At 45.0% G+C, this 19,602-nt stretch overlaps 1 protein-coding gene across 1 annotated transcript in view; it reads right to left on the bottom strand.

Annotated features, from left to right (window-relative positions):
• The window catches only part of RHBDD1 (rhomboid domain containing 1), a 102,678-nt gene that overhangs the window by 54,458 nt on the left and 28,618 nt on the right, over positions 1-19,602 (bottom strand). The window contains exons 3-6 of the mRNA XM_006890321.1: positions 11,509-11,597; positions 9,118-9,174; positions 3,868-3,923; positions 3,726-3,813 (exon numbers count right to left, since the gene is read on the bottom strand). Coding sequence (XP_006890383.1) covers positions 3,726-3,813; positions 3,868-3,923; positions 9,118-9,174; positions 11,509-11,597 — 290 coding nt within the window. The remainder of the gene's footprint in view (positions 1-3,725; positions 3,814-3,867; positions 3,924-9,117; positions 9,175-11,508; positions 11,598-19,602) is intronic.

Raw genomic sequence — 19,602 nt, 5'->3', positions numbered from 1 at the left:
AGCGCCACCCACATCACAAGCATACTGTTTAAAATGAGATAAATGCACTTTTCATATACCTTCATAGAGTTTCAGTAAACAGAAAACCGAATTAAAATAAATGTTCTCTTTTAAAACAAAATCACTTAAAATGTATCTCAATTTGTCCTACAAATGCAAGATTCCCATAAACACTCAAAAAATTTGTCCCATGATCTGTTAGTAAAAGTACTGGATGTCAACACAGGAACAAAAGCTTTTTTTCCTGCTTTGGCTTCCCTGGGCAATTTCACATCTGAAGGCTGAGAGACAAAGAAGCGGCAAGTCTCATTCTCAAGCCAAGCTCTTTGGATCAGGATCACCCCAGTTCCGCAGAAGGAGGGCCTGGCAACCCGACCACGCAGCGCCCGGCGGGGCTGATGGCCCTTAGTGACTCTTCCGAGAGCCAAAGGGTGACAGAGACCGGCCACATGCTCGCCTTTCAGAAAACGGCACAAGTTACTTCACAAGTCAGGAAGGGTTTCCAGCTTTAACCAGGGCACATGCCCTAGGCTGGCAGGCACCAACTGAAAAGGACACAGCTTTGTATCCAGCTGCCAAGTTAACTGGGTGGCAGGGAATTGAGGGGGGAACAATCCCACAAATTATGCATGGAAGGATGTGGGGTGAGGAGTCAGGGGAAATGCAATGAGCTAATGTTCCTAGCTGGCATCTGCCTTTTGACTCAGAGGAAGAGATGGCGCCTGTCCAACATTTTTTCTATTATTGTGGCATCAGCTGCCTCTTACGCTTGTTTATAAGAGCTGCGGCCGCCAACAGTCTAAGACAAATTTTCTCTTAATAGTACTAAATGTTCAAGCCCCTTTAACTAATAGGGGTTTCAATATTTCTTCTACAAAGGCTACTTTGATATTATTACTCCCAGCATGGACTTTAACACTTGTAATTACTGGCCAGGTATTATTTTTAAAAATTGTATGATAATTTGGACTTAGGAGGAGGGATTGAATAACAACGAAAGAATTTTTTTTCTTTTACGTTTCAAAGAGAAAAGCAAATTGGAGGGGAGGAGTGGGCACAGAGAAAAGGGAAACAATGAATGAATGGACATCCAAAGTCTCTGTAAACGGTCATTAAAATAAATTTAAAATTAAAAAATTTCTATAATAATAATAACAATAGCAAACTCCGAGGTTACATATTACTGCTCTGAACCCTTCATTTTCTCTTCTAACATCTTTAGTAGAAGAACTATTGGAAGAAAACTGACATTGGATGTTTCTTGGTCAACTGGTATATCAAATACATTTATTAGGTGGCCCTTTCAAATAAGTAAAAAAGTATCAGTGATTGTTACACTAGTAGGTCTTTCTTCTGAAAACTTGGGAACCAAGAGGAATGAATTAAGCATTCATCTGGCTTTCTGTGAAGAACGAGGGTTTCTCCTCATTTCATGAGGGCATGTTCTTTACAGAAAGATGACAATAAATGTATAAGGAATGACATACTCTAAAAAGGAACACTTCCTACTTCCACTTGGAATGTAGAGAACTGTAGAAAGCATTCATCCAATCCTCGCAGTAAACACAAGACAACCTGAAAATGTAACCATTTTCTGGAAACATCTAGGGCTGAAGAACCACCAATGAGACTGAAATATCTGGGAAAATACAGGTGTCTGTCAATTTGCTGTCCTGAGGTAACTTGGAGTTGCTGGGATGCTGAATGTTGTGCCACTGGTGTGTCAAATGCCATCATGGTTACTCATGGTGGATGGTGATTGAGACAGATTAAGACAGGCTTGGCAGCAGGAGTGGCATCCACTTCTTAAACAACATGCTTCTGGAAACTCTAAGAACTAAGGAAACAATGACAGAGTCCAGGTCTTTTGTTCACAGGGTCGCTCAACTTGACGGCTCAACTCGAACTTTACTCAACTTCACAGCATTAACAATGACTTTAAGGAGAAAGGGTTGGAGAAAGGCTACAGGAGGCTTACTTGGTGTGGAGTACTGGACATCAATAAAAAGAACCATTAACAAATTGAAAAGACTAAGGAGGAAGACCCTTGATGAGATGGATAGATTCGGTGACTAGGGTAATGGGAGTAGTAGGTGTGTCAGAGACAGTGAGATTGGCACAGGACAGAGCAGGGTTTAGGGCTCTTGTATATCGGGTTGCTGTGAGTCGCAACTCAATGGCATATAACAATAACAAGAAGAAGAAGAAGGAGGAGGAGGAGGAGGAGGAGCTAGCAAGGAACATCGTACGCCTGGGGCTGCAGACCCAGAGAAACTGACACCTTCTTGCAGGCTCAGACCTCACCTGAACCTCACCAAAGAGACTGCTGTGAGCTCAGACAGAGAGGCACTCCTGAGGGAAATGACAGTGGCAACTGCACAAAAGGTATGAAACCCTGCTCAGGTCCTATTGTGCCACCCTCCTCTGCTTCCCAGATTTAACTAACTGCCTGGAAGAAAAGCAAAAACACTGCTTTCCTTAGAGGACAGGTGAACACTGATTGCTCTTTAGAGAAAGGCAAGAACATCAAGGTAAAAACCAGAGAGGAACAACTACTAGCCTCTAAACTGCTAGAAGGAGAATACAGACTGTGGGGCAAAAACTTCTCCAAGTCACAGCGCCAAGAAAGGCACGAAAGTAAAGCGCCAGCTGATTTTAAGTCTCTCTCTCTCTCTGCACATCCTCTCTCATGTGACACCAGCTTGCAGGGCTTGAAGCCCACAGATTTCAGAACACAAAACCTTAAAGATCTGGTGTAAAAAACAATGTATACAAACTTTGTAAGTAAACCAGTTTAAAATAAAAAAAAAGAAAAAAATATTACCAGCTATAAAGAGAGACTTTTGCACTTGCCATTATGAGAATGGATTCAGTTCTCTACAAAGATGCCTCACCTCACCTCATATTGTGGATGGAGTTAATAACAGAACTTAAAATTGCATGTGGCAAAACCTGATAGAAATGAAAGGAAAAATGGAAAAACAAATGCAGTTTTGTCAATGAATGTTTTTAAGGGCATACGGAATTAGTTCCAAGGAAACTGATACAAATAGATATGCAGGCCATTTCCAGTAAGGGAGACTAGCAAAGAAGTAGCTTTACACATTACTATCACTGATTATAACTTTATTTTCTCAGACACGTTTCAAGATTGTCTTATTAAGTACAAGAAATTAAAAAAGACCTTTTTACCAACATAGTTATTAGTTTAGTCTTTTCCAAAGAAAAATATTTGGTTTGAGTTCGGTTACTTTATAAAAACTGTGACTAAGTTTGAATTGTTATTAAACTGTCTAAGTTAACAGTTATTAAATGTAGATAAAATAGTAGTTTGTGGGCAACATACACGGAGTGACATTCAGACTCATTTATAAGTATGGATCCCAGTATAAGTATCTTTTTTTCAGGCACTTAAAAATAATTTTGCTGTTTTGTTTCCAAGTTTCTTCACTTTAGCACTGGGTGCAGTAGGATACTTTTAAAACAGTTCTGTAAAAAAAACAAGCTACATTCACAATACATACACGTCTGTCACCTTACGATCTTCAGTTGCTGTGTAAACGGCATCACACCCTAGTCTCTGTACTCACAATCACACTTACTTTTTCATCGACATACACTTTTCCTAAACTCTTTCACATTTAACTGGCTACAAATACCCCTTTTTCAGGCCACTTCCCACGTGAAGTGTGCTTCAGACCAGATGCCGGGCGCAAGGGTCCCACCTCGGTCCTGGAGGCTGGCTCTCAGCGCTCTCTCCAGCTGCTCCTCCTCGCTCAGCCCTGCTGTGTATGCCTCATAGTGTCGGGGTGCCTCGGGGTGCCGGGGGGCCTCGTGGTGCCGTGGTGCCTCGTAGTGCCGGGGTGCTTCTCCATAGTAGCCTGGTCTGTCGTATGGATAATGGTCCTGATACCCGGAGTAGCCTAAAGGCACAATGAGAAGGTTAGAGAGCATGGAAGGCACTGTCTTCTGTCTTCTGTCTCCTACTCCCTATTTTGTACCATTAAAGTTAAGACAAGAATCCAAGTTACTGCTTGGAGAACTGTGAGAATCTTCCGCAGGACAGGAGAACCTAAGTGGAGAACGGCTCCGTGAGGGCAGACGGCGGGCCTTGTCAAGCTGTGTCCCCCGTGGCCAGGGGCAGCAGGCAGGAACGACTCCTTGGGCTGCACACAAGAGAAGGTGCTGACACAGATGACTTGGGGAGAAACTTGGGAGCCTGGGGTGGGTGGGATAGGGGGTGCCAATGGTGCTCGGCCGCTAACCAAAAGGGGAGGCACCTGAGTGGCAAGAAAGGTGGCATCACAAGCAATGTATTGTATCATTCGCTGAAAAGTCACCAGTTCGAATCCACCATCTCTCTCTCACCAGCCACCTATCTTGCTCTCCCAGGAGAAAGACAGGCAGCGTCCCCTGTACGGACTGACTGACAGCCTGATGGAATGTAACTAGGAGGCAGACTCCACAGCTGTGAAGCTGATTTCTGTGGGCAGATAGAAAGTGAGGGGTTCTGACTTCCCTTTCTCTGGAAACTACTATCACTAAGCAACTTTTTGATAGGTGCATTGCCCATCTGGATAGATTCTTTTGAAAAATGTCTCTGCATCTGTTTAGATGTTCTGCCCATTTCTATTACTATTTTTCTACTTCTCCAGCTTGGTTCTGACTTCTCAAAAGTCCTTAAGGCACACAAGTGAATCATTTACATAAATACTACATAAAATTGCTCAGCTCTGCAGGGGCTAATTCTAAAAAGTCTTGTTCCTAATGTAATAAAAATTGGCGAGTACTACCAGGCACTAGTGATTCCACAGTGGGGCTCCCACATTTTAAGTGGAGTCCGAGTATCATTTGGTCTATCAGAGGAGGCTCGTGTGTTGGGGACTGTGATGGCAAACAGATTTCAGCAGAACTTCCAGACTGACATAGACCAGGAAGAAAAGCCTGCAACCTAGGCTTGAAAATTAGCCGGTGAAAACCCCTTCTGGGTGACAAAGGTCTGATCCACATGCAGTCATGAAGACAGTGCGGAACTCCAGCAGGACTTCCTTCTGTTAAGCCTGAGGGGCCCACGAGCGCGGGGCTCACGTTCAGGCTCTCTTGCTGCGTGTGTAAACCAGCCTGGTAAAGGAGACCCGCAGTGCTCCAAGTGCAGTTCCCAGGCTTGGCATCAAAAATACTTCCCACACACAGCCATCTCTCACTAAACTCTACTTTGCAGATGAGCAAATAATATCTTTCTTTTTACACAAATGGTAGGTTTGTCACGAGCCTGTGTAAGGTCACTTGATCAGTGCCATTTTGCCAAGAGCACGTGCTCCCTTCCGTGTCTCTCTGTCACATCTGGTCATCTTCACAGTATTCACACTTTTTTCATAATGCTGTCGCACACTTAGACGACAAGATCGACTCAACATAATTTTATGTCCTGAGACACCAAAGGATTGGTGTGACTCAGTTGTAGTGTGATGTCTGCTTTATCAGGGCAGCTTGGTACTGAATCAGACTCTGAGGTGCGCCTGTAAGGGCCAATGGCCCATTTGCAACCAATACATCTGCTTTACACGGGGCAACAGAGACAGTCAACCATTGCAAATACTATCAGACTGTGAAAGATCGGTCACCGGCTGCCATGAAATGCTTTGGCAGTCCCTGGATGTAGACCCTGCCCAGTGCCAACTATCTAATTGCAATGCTAACCTCCCCCTCATGCCCCCCACGCGTTGGGCATTTCCCCAGGTGCCTCGTTAACACTTTCCGACCCCTACGGAATGTCACTGTGCTGTGGAAGTCCCACACAGCACTACCTACCTTACCCACCCCCCAAAATACCCAGTGAGTTAAAAACCCAGAACCACTCAGACCTCCCAGCGTTCACCTCTGCAAGTAGCCCAGACACATCTATCTGCTGTTTCATGACCAAATCGTGTGAGCTGCAGAGATCTGAAGCGATATTTTCTTGATCAAGGAAAACATTTTTCTTCATGTTATTTCTTATTTAGAAACAACCCAGCAGTGCCTAATGAAATCAAGTCCACGACTCTTAAACATCTGAATATTATTATAAAACCCAATTTGGAGCTTGTCAGACAAAAATGTGAGGAGAGAAAAAGGAAAATTTGGGTGTCATAAGTCAGAAAGACTAGTGTGGCTCAAGGTTCTATATGATCCATCGTAAATCATCAACGAGGCCCCAAATCCCATCAATATCTATTATAATGAGCACAGGTCTTCTAGGACCAAAAATTTACTACAGCTGTGGGGCTGGCCCAACCTGAGGTTTTGAAATCTTCATAATAAACATTCTGGGAGAGAAGGAAAAAAAAATATCTAGCAATCAAACACTTAAGATAAATAAGTTTAAATCACAGCCCACAAGGAGTACTAGTCTAATAGTCTTTTGTAGCTCTATACTTCTGCCTCTGCTGTCAAAGAAATTCTGGTTATCATTATTCTATTAACTAGCCCATCTGTTCCTGATACACATACCAGGATTTCATGGCAAAGGAGATCAAGAAACACCACCAAGATTAGAAAAATTGGTAACAGCTTTTTAAACATTCATGAGCTTCTTTGACCTATAAAAACTGGCCCAGCTAAGGACAGCCACGTTAAGAATCAATCACCCCTGCTAAGAGATACATATGCTCTCAGTAAAGTTCCCTAGATGACCATTAGCGTGGCCACCTGGCCTTATGCAGGGCAGCCTTTGAAGAAATCCAATCACTCCAGAGGAAGTAATATAAATAACGGTAATTTTATAGGGGAGAAGGAAGAATGGGAAAGGGGTCTTTCATTTGTGCCTTTAAATTCTCAGGCCAGTGTCCCTGCTGTGCCTCTAGCCTTTCATATGAAAGACGAAAAGAGAGGTTTCTCTTTTCTTATTTTTTAAATAAATAGACATTTTTTAAAAAAATTAAAAACGCATTAAGTAGAACTGTTCCCACTGTACAAAATTCAATCAGTAGAGTGTTCACCCAAAAACACAGGGGTTCTAGGTGGTACAAATGACAACATAAAGGTTAGCGGTTCGAATCTATCTACCCAGTAGCACCTAGAAAGAAAGGCTTAATGACCCATTTCCAAAAAAAATCACGCACCAAACACCTGATAGGGTAAAGCTTACCTTGACACACAGGTCACTAAACAGAGTCAACTCAGTGGCAAATGTCCTTTTTAGGAACCAGTGACACATTTCAAGAGCTAACTCTACCAACTGCCTACCAGCTGACCTCAGCAAAATGACTAACCAGAGCTTCAGTTTTTCAGATGCCATGTGAGATGCCAGGCGCAGATCACCTACAGGGTGGAAGCCACAGCCATGCAGAAGTGTGGTCTTATTACCCTTTATCTAGCAGGACATTCCTGCCTCTTTGGGGGGTTCTGGAAAGCTAAAGCTACCTGAGGTCAGGGCCCCTGCCCAGTGGACAGCACAGTTAACAGATGAGCGTCCTTGCTGTTGTGTTGTTATGTGTCGTCGAGTTGCTTGCGACTCATAGAACCCGAAACTCTGCTCTATCCTGTGCCAACCTTGCTGTCTCAAACACACTCATTCCCACCACTCCAGTCACAGAATCGATCCATCTCATCGAGGGTCTTCCTCTCCTGTGCCACCCCTCCACTCTCCCAAACATGATGTCCCTCTCCAAGGACCAGTCCCTCCTTGTAACATGCCCAAAGTATGTCAGATGAAGCTTCAGAATCCTTCACTTCAAGGAGAAGCCTGGCTTCACCCTCTCCACAACAGACCTGTTTGTTCTCCTAGCAGTCCATGGTGTATTCAACACTCTTCTCCAGCACCACGGCTCAAAGGCATCAATTCTCCTTCTATCATCCCTAGTCACTGTCCAACTCTTCGTAATTCTCACGTAATTGTGAAGACTATGAGCGACCTTATCCACTGATAATTTGTGGGGTATAGAGTCCCGGTGGCCTTCCATTCCAGCCTAGCCCTTCCTAGTCTGGTAAAAGAGGCAGAAAGACCCAATGCTCTTCCCAGTGACTGTTTCTTAGCCTTGTTGATAACCACTCATCGTTCCTCTCTTGAGAAGTTCACGGGCACACATGTATGAGCAGACATCATTCAACAACTGATCCTCCCTGCACCAAGGCCATATCTCATCACATCCTGTCAGCAGGGGTCAGAGTCTATGTTCTGAACCTTGAACTCTAAAGAGATGAAGACTGTAGTTCCACTCATTGTCTATCTCTTCTTTCCCCTCCACCCCCCAAATCCATCGTTCTGAACCTCTGTTGTAACGTGGCCACTTACAAAAGGTTACTGAGTGGGATAGCCTATGGTTAACAACTTTCTCTGGGAAAACAAAGCAGAAGAAACAGTCTGCCTCAGCAACAGAATCCCTCGGTGCTGCGAATGCCTTTATAACCACAGAGGTTTGAGAGCTTAAACATAAACAACCTGCCCTCTACAGATTAGGGGTGGCAGACCCCAGATTTACACCAAAGCAGTTCCCAGCTGGCACAAGTATCAATGACGCACCAGACAACTGCTTCTTCGCTCATTTGCTGAGTGTCGGCTGGTGCTGGTCTGAGATACTCCACTGCAGCTTGGCATTGACTAGAATGGAAGGGCCTTGGTCTGAAGTAGGGCTGAGGCTTTAATAGGAAAGCCCTCCTGACGATTTACACAGACCATTCGGGGGAGGAGGGGAAAATGCATTTGCCTCCTTAACTCATGAAGCATTAAGTGCTACCCAAACGTCCTCGCAAGATTAAGCATCATTCTCCCTAAATATAGAGATGAAGTAAACTGTGGAAAATCATATACCTGACGCTAACTTCTAACATTAACAGCTGTAAGATCTTGTCTCTTAGGCTGAGAATCAAGAGACGGAGTCCTAGGATGACTTTACCACCTATCATCCTCCCATTCTGTTTCAGCTTCTCCCTCTCCTGCTACGTTCCCTCCCAGCCTGGCCTTCCTAACCACCCTGCCCAGGAGACCCGGGGCTAAAGGGATGCCCACCCCCCGTCTCTGTCACTGTGCCCCACTCCACAGCACTACAAACCAGCACTGTCTACAAGCCGCTCAGCAGCTGTCAGCCCTCTCATTTTTCAAACACTGTCAAAATTCATCAAATGACATAAAGTGCTTACCTGCGTTGCTGAAGTAGTACGGCTGTCCAGGGTAACCAGCACTAGAGGAAAATATGCCTAAAGGTGAGGGAAACAAATCAATAAAAATAGCCACAAGAGGAAGGGAAACTAACTTTTTATAATGGGCACAGGCTTTCATCCGCTCATGCTTCTAACATTTGCAATGCTCATTTTGTGTGGCAATCAATGCCCACTGGTGTTTCAAACAATCTCTAAATGGGCATTAAAGTTCGCTTCCTTTTGGTCTGGGCCTGCACTATACAGAACAGAATAGAATGTACAGGGTGGGGGGCTATCAGGCCCTACTTTACATCCTGGAGTCTCCAGGGAGTGAAAACCGCTAACTGAAGGTCGGCAGTTCAAGTCCATTCAGGGGTGCTTTGGAAGAGACACGGAGCAGCCCATTTTGGCAAGATCAGCCATTGCGGGGGGGTCACCATGAGTGAGAGCTGACTCCATGGCAATTGGGGGGGGTGTTAGGGGGTGCAGGGGTGGTACGTGTGTTGTTTGCAAGTCTTTCTAGGTATCTCTTGATACAAAGGCAAGTCTTTGCTCTCCAAAGCTCCAAGCTTAGGCTTTGACACCTAGGCTCAAGCAGATCTTGTTGCTACAGAGAGAACCCTGCCCGACAAGGGTGCCAGGGTGCCATACTTCTCACCCTCGCTAATGCCCTCGCCTTTCTTATCTCCAAGGACAGTAAACCAAGAGTGTCTCAAGAAGGCGCCACCGGCTCATGATGACCCTCAGAAGGTCTCTGAGTCTTTATAGGTGGAGAATGACCACCTTTCTCTCACGGAGCAGTGGGGTTCAATCCGTTGAACTCACAGCCCAACTCTCAACTTGCTGTACCACCTGGTCTCCCAAGGTGAGCAGGAAACTCAGCTCTGTGGAACAGGGACGAGGGAGAGGGGACAGGGCACCCTGCACTCGATGTACCCCTCTCCGGAGTCATCGGACACCAGCCTTCCCAGGCTTGGTGACAGCCCACCAGGCTCTCCGTCCCCTCTCCTCTCCCTTCTCTCCAGGCCCTTTCAAGGAAATGGGGCCTGTCGGGCTGTTCACCAGCAGTACCGGATGTGGGATTCAGCTTTCAGTAGCTCAGTTGTTCCTGGGCTTCGAAAACAGGATGGTTTAAAATGAACTCTCTAAAGAAAATGGGTATGGCGATTTATTTAAGAAGAAAATCTATGTAAGAGTTCATGTTATAATGGGCAGGGGAAGGACCTCCCCTGGAAACAGTGCTCTGGGCTGAACGCAGCAGCGCGTCTGCTGAAGCTTTACACCCCATCCTCTGAGGCGGGCTCAGAAAAATGAAACCGGGCACTAAACTCCTGAGAGTCATGTCTCTCCCTCCACCAGCACTGAGAGCGAGCTCAGGGGAAGATTTCCATTTTAAAGTTTACTGAAATGTGATGAAAGCGGGCATTTTCAGTAAGCGATGCTCCCGCTGCCGCCTCGAAGCGCCCACGCTGGGAACAGCAGAAAGCAAACACAGGAAAGTAGGATTCGAACTAGAGGCTGCACAGCCTCCCAAAATCGTCCTTAACCGAGTGTGCTGGCTAGTAGAGGGGACAGTGCGGAACCAAGGGAGCGCTCCGAAATCATGAATATTATATGGCTCTCCAGAACCCCAGTCGTTGGTACAAACTGTGAAAACAAATTATTTATGGTTCAAGAGAAGGTAAAATAGTCTCGGAAGGCTTCCCATGAATAAAAGATGAACCCGCGTGGTCTGCAAGACAAGTGTGAGCAGAGCCATTTCCTTACGTGTTGAGACCAGCACAGCGTCTTAAATTAAGAGGTGTTAAAAAAAAAAAAGCAAGCATCCATTTTTACATAAAATAAAGCCTGGCCATTGAGCCTCAGTTTGAAGGGAAACAAGGACAGTAAAGATAATTACATAAATAAGGAGAAAGGAGGAGCCAAGCACCCGCACTCGGCCTCAGTTTTAAGACATGTGGGAATATTAACCTGACAGTCCGAGTTCCCATCCCTGAAACTGCGAGTGGTGCCCACCAGTAAACACTGTTTGATCTTCCACATGTATTTTTTCACAGAATATTCTAGAGGAAGGCATTCTTTTAAGCTCACTTGAAGTTGCTGCACTTTTGGGGACTTCGTGGGTGTTATGTGAATAGCATTAAACCTCAGGGAGTAAAGATACGTCACTGGTGGTTCCCAAAGAAAGCCTAACACGTGACCTTTGGGGTTTGCAGTCTGCTCTTGGGGAGTCAGGAACTGTAGCAGCTATTGTACCTCTTGGCTGGAAAAAAAGGAAAAAGCACGTTGAGAGAGTGCTACAGGGTCCCCGGGAAACTTGGGGATCTGCCTGCTCAGGATAAAACAAAGATGGGCCCCCGCCTCGCCGAGGGGAAGGCGCTGGCTCTGTACCTGCACATGCCTCCATGACTGTCTTCAGCGGCCCCTGTGTGTACATCAGCCCCACGAGGATGCCGGCCAGGTGTCCCGCGAAGGAAGTCCTAGGAGACAAGGAGGCTCCGGTCAGTGGATGCTGGCTGCCGAGGAGATGCTGGCTGCTCGTTCGGCCAGGACATGTCAGTCACTGTCCATCAGTCACGGTCTGCAGGCTGTGCTCCACCCACACCCTGCCCCAGATGCTGAGCAACGTTTAACTCAGCTCAAAGAACAACATTTCTCACCCCAAAACTAAAGCACAATGAGTGTAAAAAAAAAGTCACACATGTTCAAGAACACTTGTATCCCAAGAGAAGTGGGGTGGCCTGACTCCTCCAGTACAACGGAAGCACTCTGTCAAGACAGCCCACTCTTCTGCTGTCCAGCTTTTCTGTGTCCTTGAAAAAAGAGGAAAGAAAAAAAAGTTCTTCAAGTTCATGTCTGTTGAGTCAGAACTGATTCATAACTAACCCTCCATCAAGTTTCCAAGGCTGCAATGAGCATGAGGAAACACCGCCTCTCCTTCTCACTCGGAGCTGCAGGTGGGGAGACAGGCATCACTGACAGCGGCTTCCTCTGCTCAGAAGGAAATCCTTAATGACCGGCCACCACAAGGAACACTGTCTGTGCTCCCTGAAGAGAAGGTGGCTGCCTCTGTACACATGACTGAGAAATGACGCAGAAAGCAAGAAAGATGAGGTCCAGGGAGCTGCCAAGTCCACACCTGGGGCCCCACAGTGGTCTTTATGTTAGCTGACCAGTCTGTTTGACAAAAGACACCTGAAAACTTAAACATCAACTCAGAAGGTGAGCTAGGGCATAGAGGGCACTGCGGTACAAGTCTCCTGTTTGTGCCTCAGTTCTCATATTCTCAGGGTATATTCCAAGCAGCAGAAGGTTGAGTCATAGGGAATTTCTATGTTCAGCTTTTTGAGGAAGTGCCAAACTGCCTTCCCGAATGGTTACAATCCCACCAACAATGTATAAGAGTTCCTTTTTTTGTCACAGACTCTCCGACACTTATTACTTGCTGTCCCGATAAACTTTGCCACTGCTACTGGAGTGAGATGGTATCTCATTGTGTTTTTGATTTGCATCTCTCTTATTGCCAGTGTTTTTGGAGCATTTCTTCATGTGTCTGTTCTTATTAGGGACCATAGAGTCTGCTCCGACTCTAAGTGACCCCTATGTACAAGAGCCAAACTTGGCCTGATCCTGTGCCACGCTGACAATGTCTGACATGCCACTCCAGCACAGCTGGGCAGTGTACTTATTTGCATCCCAGAGGTGCGGAGTGTTTAAGGAGCCCGATATGAACACCATGAGTGTTTCCCAAACACCATGTATGTTTTCCAAACATGTAGAGAAGTGCACTGTGTGATGAAGGGATGGTCTGGCCCCTAGGATGCTTTGTATGGCCATCAAGAGTCAAGTTTGAGCCCCTTGCACGTCAACTCAGAGTGCTCGCTGAGACAGCTTACTTAGTGATTAGAATGCAACATTCAATGATCTGTATATGTGACTTGGAACCAACTCTCATAGGAGGATTTTTCTCTAGCATCAAATATTTCCCACAAAGAGTCATCTGAACAATTTAGTGGTTCTTATTATTTCATTTAGAGAGGGAAAAGTTTATGGTTGGACATCTGGGCTGTTTCCATGTTCTTGCAATAGTGAGTAACGCTGCTATGAATATTGGGGTACAGATCTCCGTTTGTGCTTCAGTTCTCATTTTCTCAAGGTATATTCCCAGTAGCAGAATAGCTGGATCATATGAAATTTCTATGTTTGGCTTTTTGAGGAAGCTTCAAACTGCCTTCCAGAGTCATTGTACCATTTTACAATCCCACCAACAATGTATAAGAGTTCCTTTCTCACCACATCCTCTCCAACATTTATTACTTGCTGCCGTGTTAAACTTTGCCACTCTTACTGGAGTGAGATGGTACCTCATTGTGGTTTTGATTTGTATCTCACTGCCAGTGATTTGGAGCATTTCTTCATGTGTCTGTTTGCCATTTGATTATCTTCCTCTGTGACAATTCTTTGCATGTCTTTTGCCCATTCTGTAATTGGGTTATCAGTCTTTTTCTTGTGAGAGCCCAGGAGTAGTCTGTACACTTTTATTATGAGACTCAAAGGAATAGATCGAGAAATTTTGGTATGTTCACACAATGGAATAATACACAGTGTGCAGGAGCAATGATTTTGTAAATTACTACCTAACTTGGGAGGGACTGGAGAGCATTATGCTGAGTGAACTAACTCAGTCCCACAAGGAAAATATAAAACCATATATAAGGATCCAAGGCAGGGGAAGTGGAAGCAGAGGGACGAGGATGTGCAGGAGGCTGGGGGATTAATCATGGAGTTGTACACTTTGATGGGTGGGGGTGAGGGAAGTTAGAAGAATCTGTTCTCGAAAACAATATATTTGAATTTTTTTAAAAAAAACAACTATAATTTAAAAAAAATAAACTGTAAGAGAGAAGTTAGGGAACGTTATTCTTCTCAATTCTTCTGTAAAACTAAAATTCTTCTTAAAAATAAAAAAAAATAAATAAAGAGGGAAAAGTTCCTGAGACCTCAGGTTACAAAATATTTTCATGGCTCCACAATTATGCAAAGATTTGCTGATGCGGAAGAAAAGAACAGACAGTGTAAGAGGAACGCTTGAGAGACCGAGACAGAAGTTTTCTGTGAATAAGACAATATCGTACCTTGGCGCACTTGTTGTTATGTACTGTAGAGTCAGAACCAATAAAAGCTGACCCTCAGAGGGTTTTCAGAGGCAGTAAATCACACAGGCGGAGCCTGTCTGTCTTTCTTTCATGAAGCAGCTGTGGAATCGAACCACATGCCTTTGGGCTGGAAGTGCAACTCCTTACAACTAAGTCACCTTGGCCCCTTAGCCAATTAAATCACACCACTGCTCAAACACATATGGTATATCTCAGGAAGAAACAGCTGAACAAATTCAAGTCTCAAGTTGCAATACCGAGTAATTCTATGGGTAAATCTGTAGGAAGCACCACAAGAAGATGGAAGGAATACACAGAATCATCATGGAAGGAATACACAAAATCACCGTACCAAAAAAGAACTGGTCAATACTGAACCATTTCAGGAAGTAGCACATAAACAAAAACCAAGAGAATGGAAAAAAAAAATCCATCTGTACTGAAAACATAAATAACTAAAAACAATGCTCCAGGATTTGACAGTCTATCAATGACTATCCATTTCAAGAAACAGACACAATGCTGGATGTGATGACTCATCTACACCAAGAAAGCTGGAAAGACAGCTACCTGGCCAACTGATTGGAAAAGATCCATGTATGTGTCCACTCCAAAGAAAATATAATCAATATCACGTGCAAGTAAAATTCTGCTGCAGAGAACTGCTGGAAGTCCAGGCTGGGTTTAGAAGGGGTCGTGGTACTAGGGATATTGTTGCTGATGTTAGATGGATCTTGGCTGAAAGCAGAGAATACCAGAAGAATGTCTATCTGTGGTTCATTGATTATGCAAAGGCATTTGACTGTGTGGATCATGACAAACTGTGGCTGACTCTGAGAAGAATGGGAATCCCAGAACATTTAATTGTGCTAATACGAAACCTATACTTAGACCAAGAGGCAGTAGTCAGAACAGAGCAGGGTAACACTGCATGGTTCAAAATTGGGAAGGGTGTACGCCAGGGATGCATCCTGTCTCCATACCTTTTCAACATGTATGCAGAGCAGATTATCCGAGAGGCTGGGCTCTATGAGGAGAATTGTGGCATCAGGACTGGGGGAAGATCTATTAACAATCTCCATTATGCAGATGACACAAACCTGCTTACTGAAACTGAGGAGGACCTCATGCACTTGCTGCGAAGGGTCAAGGACTGCAGCCTTCAGTATGGACTGAGGCTCAATGTCAAGAAGACAAAGATTCTCACCACTGGACCAATTGGCAGCGTCAGGATGGATGACGAAGAGATTGAGAGTGTTCACAGCTTCAGTTTGCTCGGCTCCACGGTCAACACTCTTGGCACCAGCAGTCAGGAAATCAAAAAGCGTATCGCGATGGGAAAGTCTGCTGTTAGGGACCTCTCAAAGGTACTCAGGAGCAACAGTGTCTCTCTGGAGACTAAGGTGCGCCTGATACAGGCCATGGTCTTTGCAATCGCTTGTTATGCATCAGAGAGTTGGACAATGACTAGGGAGGACAGAAGGAGAGTGGATGCTTTTGAGCTGTGGTGCTGGAGAAGAGTACTGAATGTACCATGGACTGCCAGGAAACCAAATAGATTCATCTTGGAGAGGATTAAACCAAGCTACTCCTTGGAGGCAAGGATTCTGGGGCTTCATCTGACATACTTTGGACATGTTGCCAGGAGGGACGGGTCCTTGGAGAGGAACATCATGCTTGGGAGGGTGGAGTGACAGCGCAGGAGGGGAAGACCCTCTATGAGATGGATTGATTCGGTGACTGGGGTAATTGGGATGGGTGTGTCAGAGGTGGTGCGGTTGGCGCAGGATAGAGCAGGGTTTAGGCCTGTTGTGCATAGGGTCGCTATGAGTCGGAAACGACTCGACGGTACATAACAACAACAACAACAGCAATAGAATACCTACTGGGAACTGTCGGAAATTCAAGCTGGAGTCAAGAGAGAGGGAACAAGGGGCATACTGCTGATGCAGCTGGACATTGTCTGAAAGCAGAGAATGCTAGAAAGTGGGTTATCTGTGCTTTACTGACTATGCAAATGCATTTGACTATATGGAATAAGAGAAAATTACAGATAACATCCAAAGAAAGAAAGGTCCAGAACACTTAATTTTGCTCAGGTACAATCTGCTCATACACCAAAAAGCAGCTGTTAAACAGAAGAAGGACTGTGGCCTTTCACCGTAGTTATTCAATTTGTATTTTGAGCAAATAATTCAAGAACTGAACCAAGCAAAAGAACTCAGCTGCACCATTAGAGAAAGACTCATTAACGCTGTGTGTGATACAGATGATAAAATGAAGATTATCTGGGATTGACACAGTGTCTGAGGCAACGGACTCAAGTGTGTCAGGGATTTAAGGATGGCACAGGAAAAGACACGGTTCTGTTCTGTTGTTCACAGGGTCACTCTAAGTCGTCCTTGGCTCGATGGAACCTTCCAACAAGTGATGAACATCACCAGCCTTCAGTAAAAAGACTCAACATAAAACAAAAATCCCCACAGCTGGACCAATAGGCAACATCATGACAAACAGAAAAAAGATGTCAAGAAGTTCATTTCTACTTGGCTCCCTAATCAACGCCCATGGAAGCTGCAGTCAAGAAATCAAATGTTGTATCGGGCAAATCTGCTCTTCAAAATATTCAAAAGCAAAGGAGTCACTTTGAGGTCCAACGGGGTTTCCCAGTCAGGATATCCTCAATCATTTCATGTGCACACTCCTACATAATGAATACCGAAGACCAAAGAAATGATGGTATCAGCAAATAATATGAGTATTCCATGGCTTGCAAGAAGCAGAATGACGAAATCCATCCAGGAAGAAGTACCGCGTGTTCTCGGTGAGGGGCGCGAGACTCTGTGTCACACACTTTGGACATGTGGTCAGCAGGGACCAGTTCCTGGCAGAAAGACATTACGTCTGTGAAGCAAAGGGTCATCGGAAAAGGAGATTCTCAGTAGACAGATTGACATGGTGGGTACAACAGTGAGGTCAAATGTCATCAAGGATTGTGAGGATGGCACTGACTGGGTAGCATTCTGCTGGGTTGTACATACAGCATGGGAACCAGCTGCACACGATCTAACAACAACAAAAACATGGTATCAGACTATTGCCTTTCCCTTTCCTGGGAAGAACCACATGAAATGATGCTTTCGATTTGGTTTTTTGTTTGGTTCCCTCCCCCCACCCCCCCCGGTTTTATACAAAGAAAATTGTCCTTAAGTTTAAAAACCTTCCAACTGGCTTAAGGAATGTGGCAAAAGAGGCAGAAGTTTGAAGGCTATAAAGTTCAAGGTTAATGTTTTTAAGAATAACTTTAATTGAACTGATAATATGAAAATCCCATCAACTATTGTGAAACTTTTTAAACCACCCTCAGGTGAAGTACACATATATAAAATAATAATTAATATTTCTATTTAAAATCTCAACCTAGCAAACAATTAATACCGACTCTCATTTGCAATTGGGAGCATTATACAATTAAATGAATTTCTTATCTCCCTAAATGGGTCTCAGAAGTTTGGGTTACTGCCCTGCTGGAACGGTGAATACGTGGGAAGGGAGGGCAGCACGCCACAGACCCTATCCCATTATTCTACAACAGTCAGCATTTTTCACAGAAGCTCCATCGTAACAACTCAGCTGCTCTTACTATTTCATTTAGAGCTTAGAAAGGTGCTCCTTTCTGAAAAGAAAAACATAAGTACAGCACCTTATTCTCCCCTCAAAACTGAGGATCTCTCAACATTTCACAAAAAGAAAGAGGATTTCACAACGAAGAGGAAACAGATGCTTATAAAGATAGACAGGTAATTCCTCACTCACAAGGTCCCATTCTGACAACTGTTTCAAGTCAGTTCTGATGTCAGTCAGATAACTGTTTTTAAAAATCTTTTCATTATCACCAGCTTTTAACGTCAGCATCCTTATAAATCTGATTTTTCTTTGTCTTGAGGGTTTTGGAAATGTTACATATGAACTCACAGGCAAATATGAATACATGCACACTGCTAACGACGTTGTTGTTAATAGGTGCTGTCTAGTCAAATACAACTCACAGCAACCCAATGAACAGCAGATCTGAACCCTGCTCTGCCCTGTGCCATCCTCACACTTCCTGACACACTAGAGCCCACTGCAGCAGTCACCGTGTCGGTCCACCCGGTTGAGGGTTCAAAAGTAACACACGGTCATAATTGCAGCTCATCATTAACCTCCACGTGTGAGTTGGAGACACCGGAATTATCTGTCTCTGAATCACTGGTATTGTCTGTCAAACCCCTTCACCCTCTCCCAAGTAAAGGAGCTCTGGTAGCATCATGCATTTCCATGTTGTGCTGCTAACCTAAAGGTCAGTGGTTCAAATCCACCCGCTGCTCTATGGGAGAAACTTGGGCAGTCTTCTCCCGTTAAGATTTACAGCTTTGAAAATGCCACAGAGGGTCGTCATGATTTGGAGTGAACTGTGCAGGAGTAGACTTTTTCTCAGCAACAGATCTAGAATGAAAGAGGAACAGACCTGCAGAGACAGAAGGGCTCTCAGGGTACATCATGGATTGGATTGGATCCCTTAAAGATGTATTGTGGTGTTGGTGGGTTTTCAGAGGCAGTTAACTGCATGGGAGGAGACTGCCTATCCTTCTGCGGAGAAGCTGGTGGATTCCAACTGTGTGCCCTCAGGACTGCGGCACAGCATATAGTGAATGCTGATCCTGCCACTGGCAATTATAATGCCATTTATGAATGGGTTTTCTTTGTTACGTACTGTCGAGTTGGAACTGACCCTCTCGCGAGTTTTCAGAGGCAATCGCACAGGAGAAGACTGCCCATCCCCCCAACGAGTAGCTGGTGGATTTCGAGCCACAGGCCTTTGGGACTGCAGTTCAGCTTCTTGTGATGAGGCCACGAGAGCTCCTAATGAGGCCACATTAGTGTAAGGGTCAACCTCCTCGGAGACATCAAAGGAAGAGGTTAAGCACACAGACATGCCATGCCATGTGGGCATCACCAAGGGGCTAGTGACAACGGACAAGGACCTGCCACTCGAGCCAAGAGAGAGGATGGCATCGCCAAGTGCTGCCCTGGGCTTCCCGCCTCCAAAACAGTAAGAACTATCTGTTGACTCGGCCTACTCAGGGTATCTCGGCTAGAGCAGCAGCAGGAAACTAAGACGGGTGTTCTACCCCGGACTCTGGGGTGACTTCAGAGCCACGTGATGTCGCTGCTTCTTGTTGTTAGATGTCATCAAGCCAAGTACAACTCATAGTGACCGTACGAATAACAGATCTGAACCCTGTCCTATCCCGTGCCATCCTCATCATCTCTGACACCTTGAGCC

This window comes from Elephantulus edwardii, unplaced genomic scaffold (genome assembly GCF_000299155.1).
Source record: "Elephantulus edwardii isolate Elephantulus edwardi_28Jun2011 unplaced genomic scaffold, EleEdw1.0 scaffold00087, whole genome shotgun sequence".
Classification (NCBI taxonomy): Eukaryota; Metazoa; Chordata; class Mammalia; order Macroscelidea; family Macroscelididae; genus Elephantulus; species Elephantulus edwardii.
The sequence above is the reverse complement of the archived record's forward strand: the minus strand, read 5'-3'. Positions and strand labels throughout refer to the sequence as shown.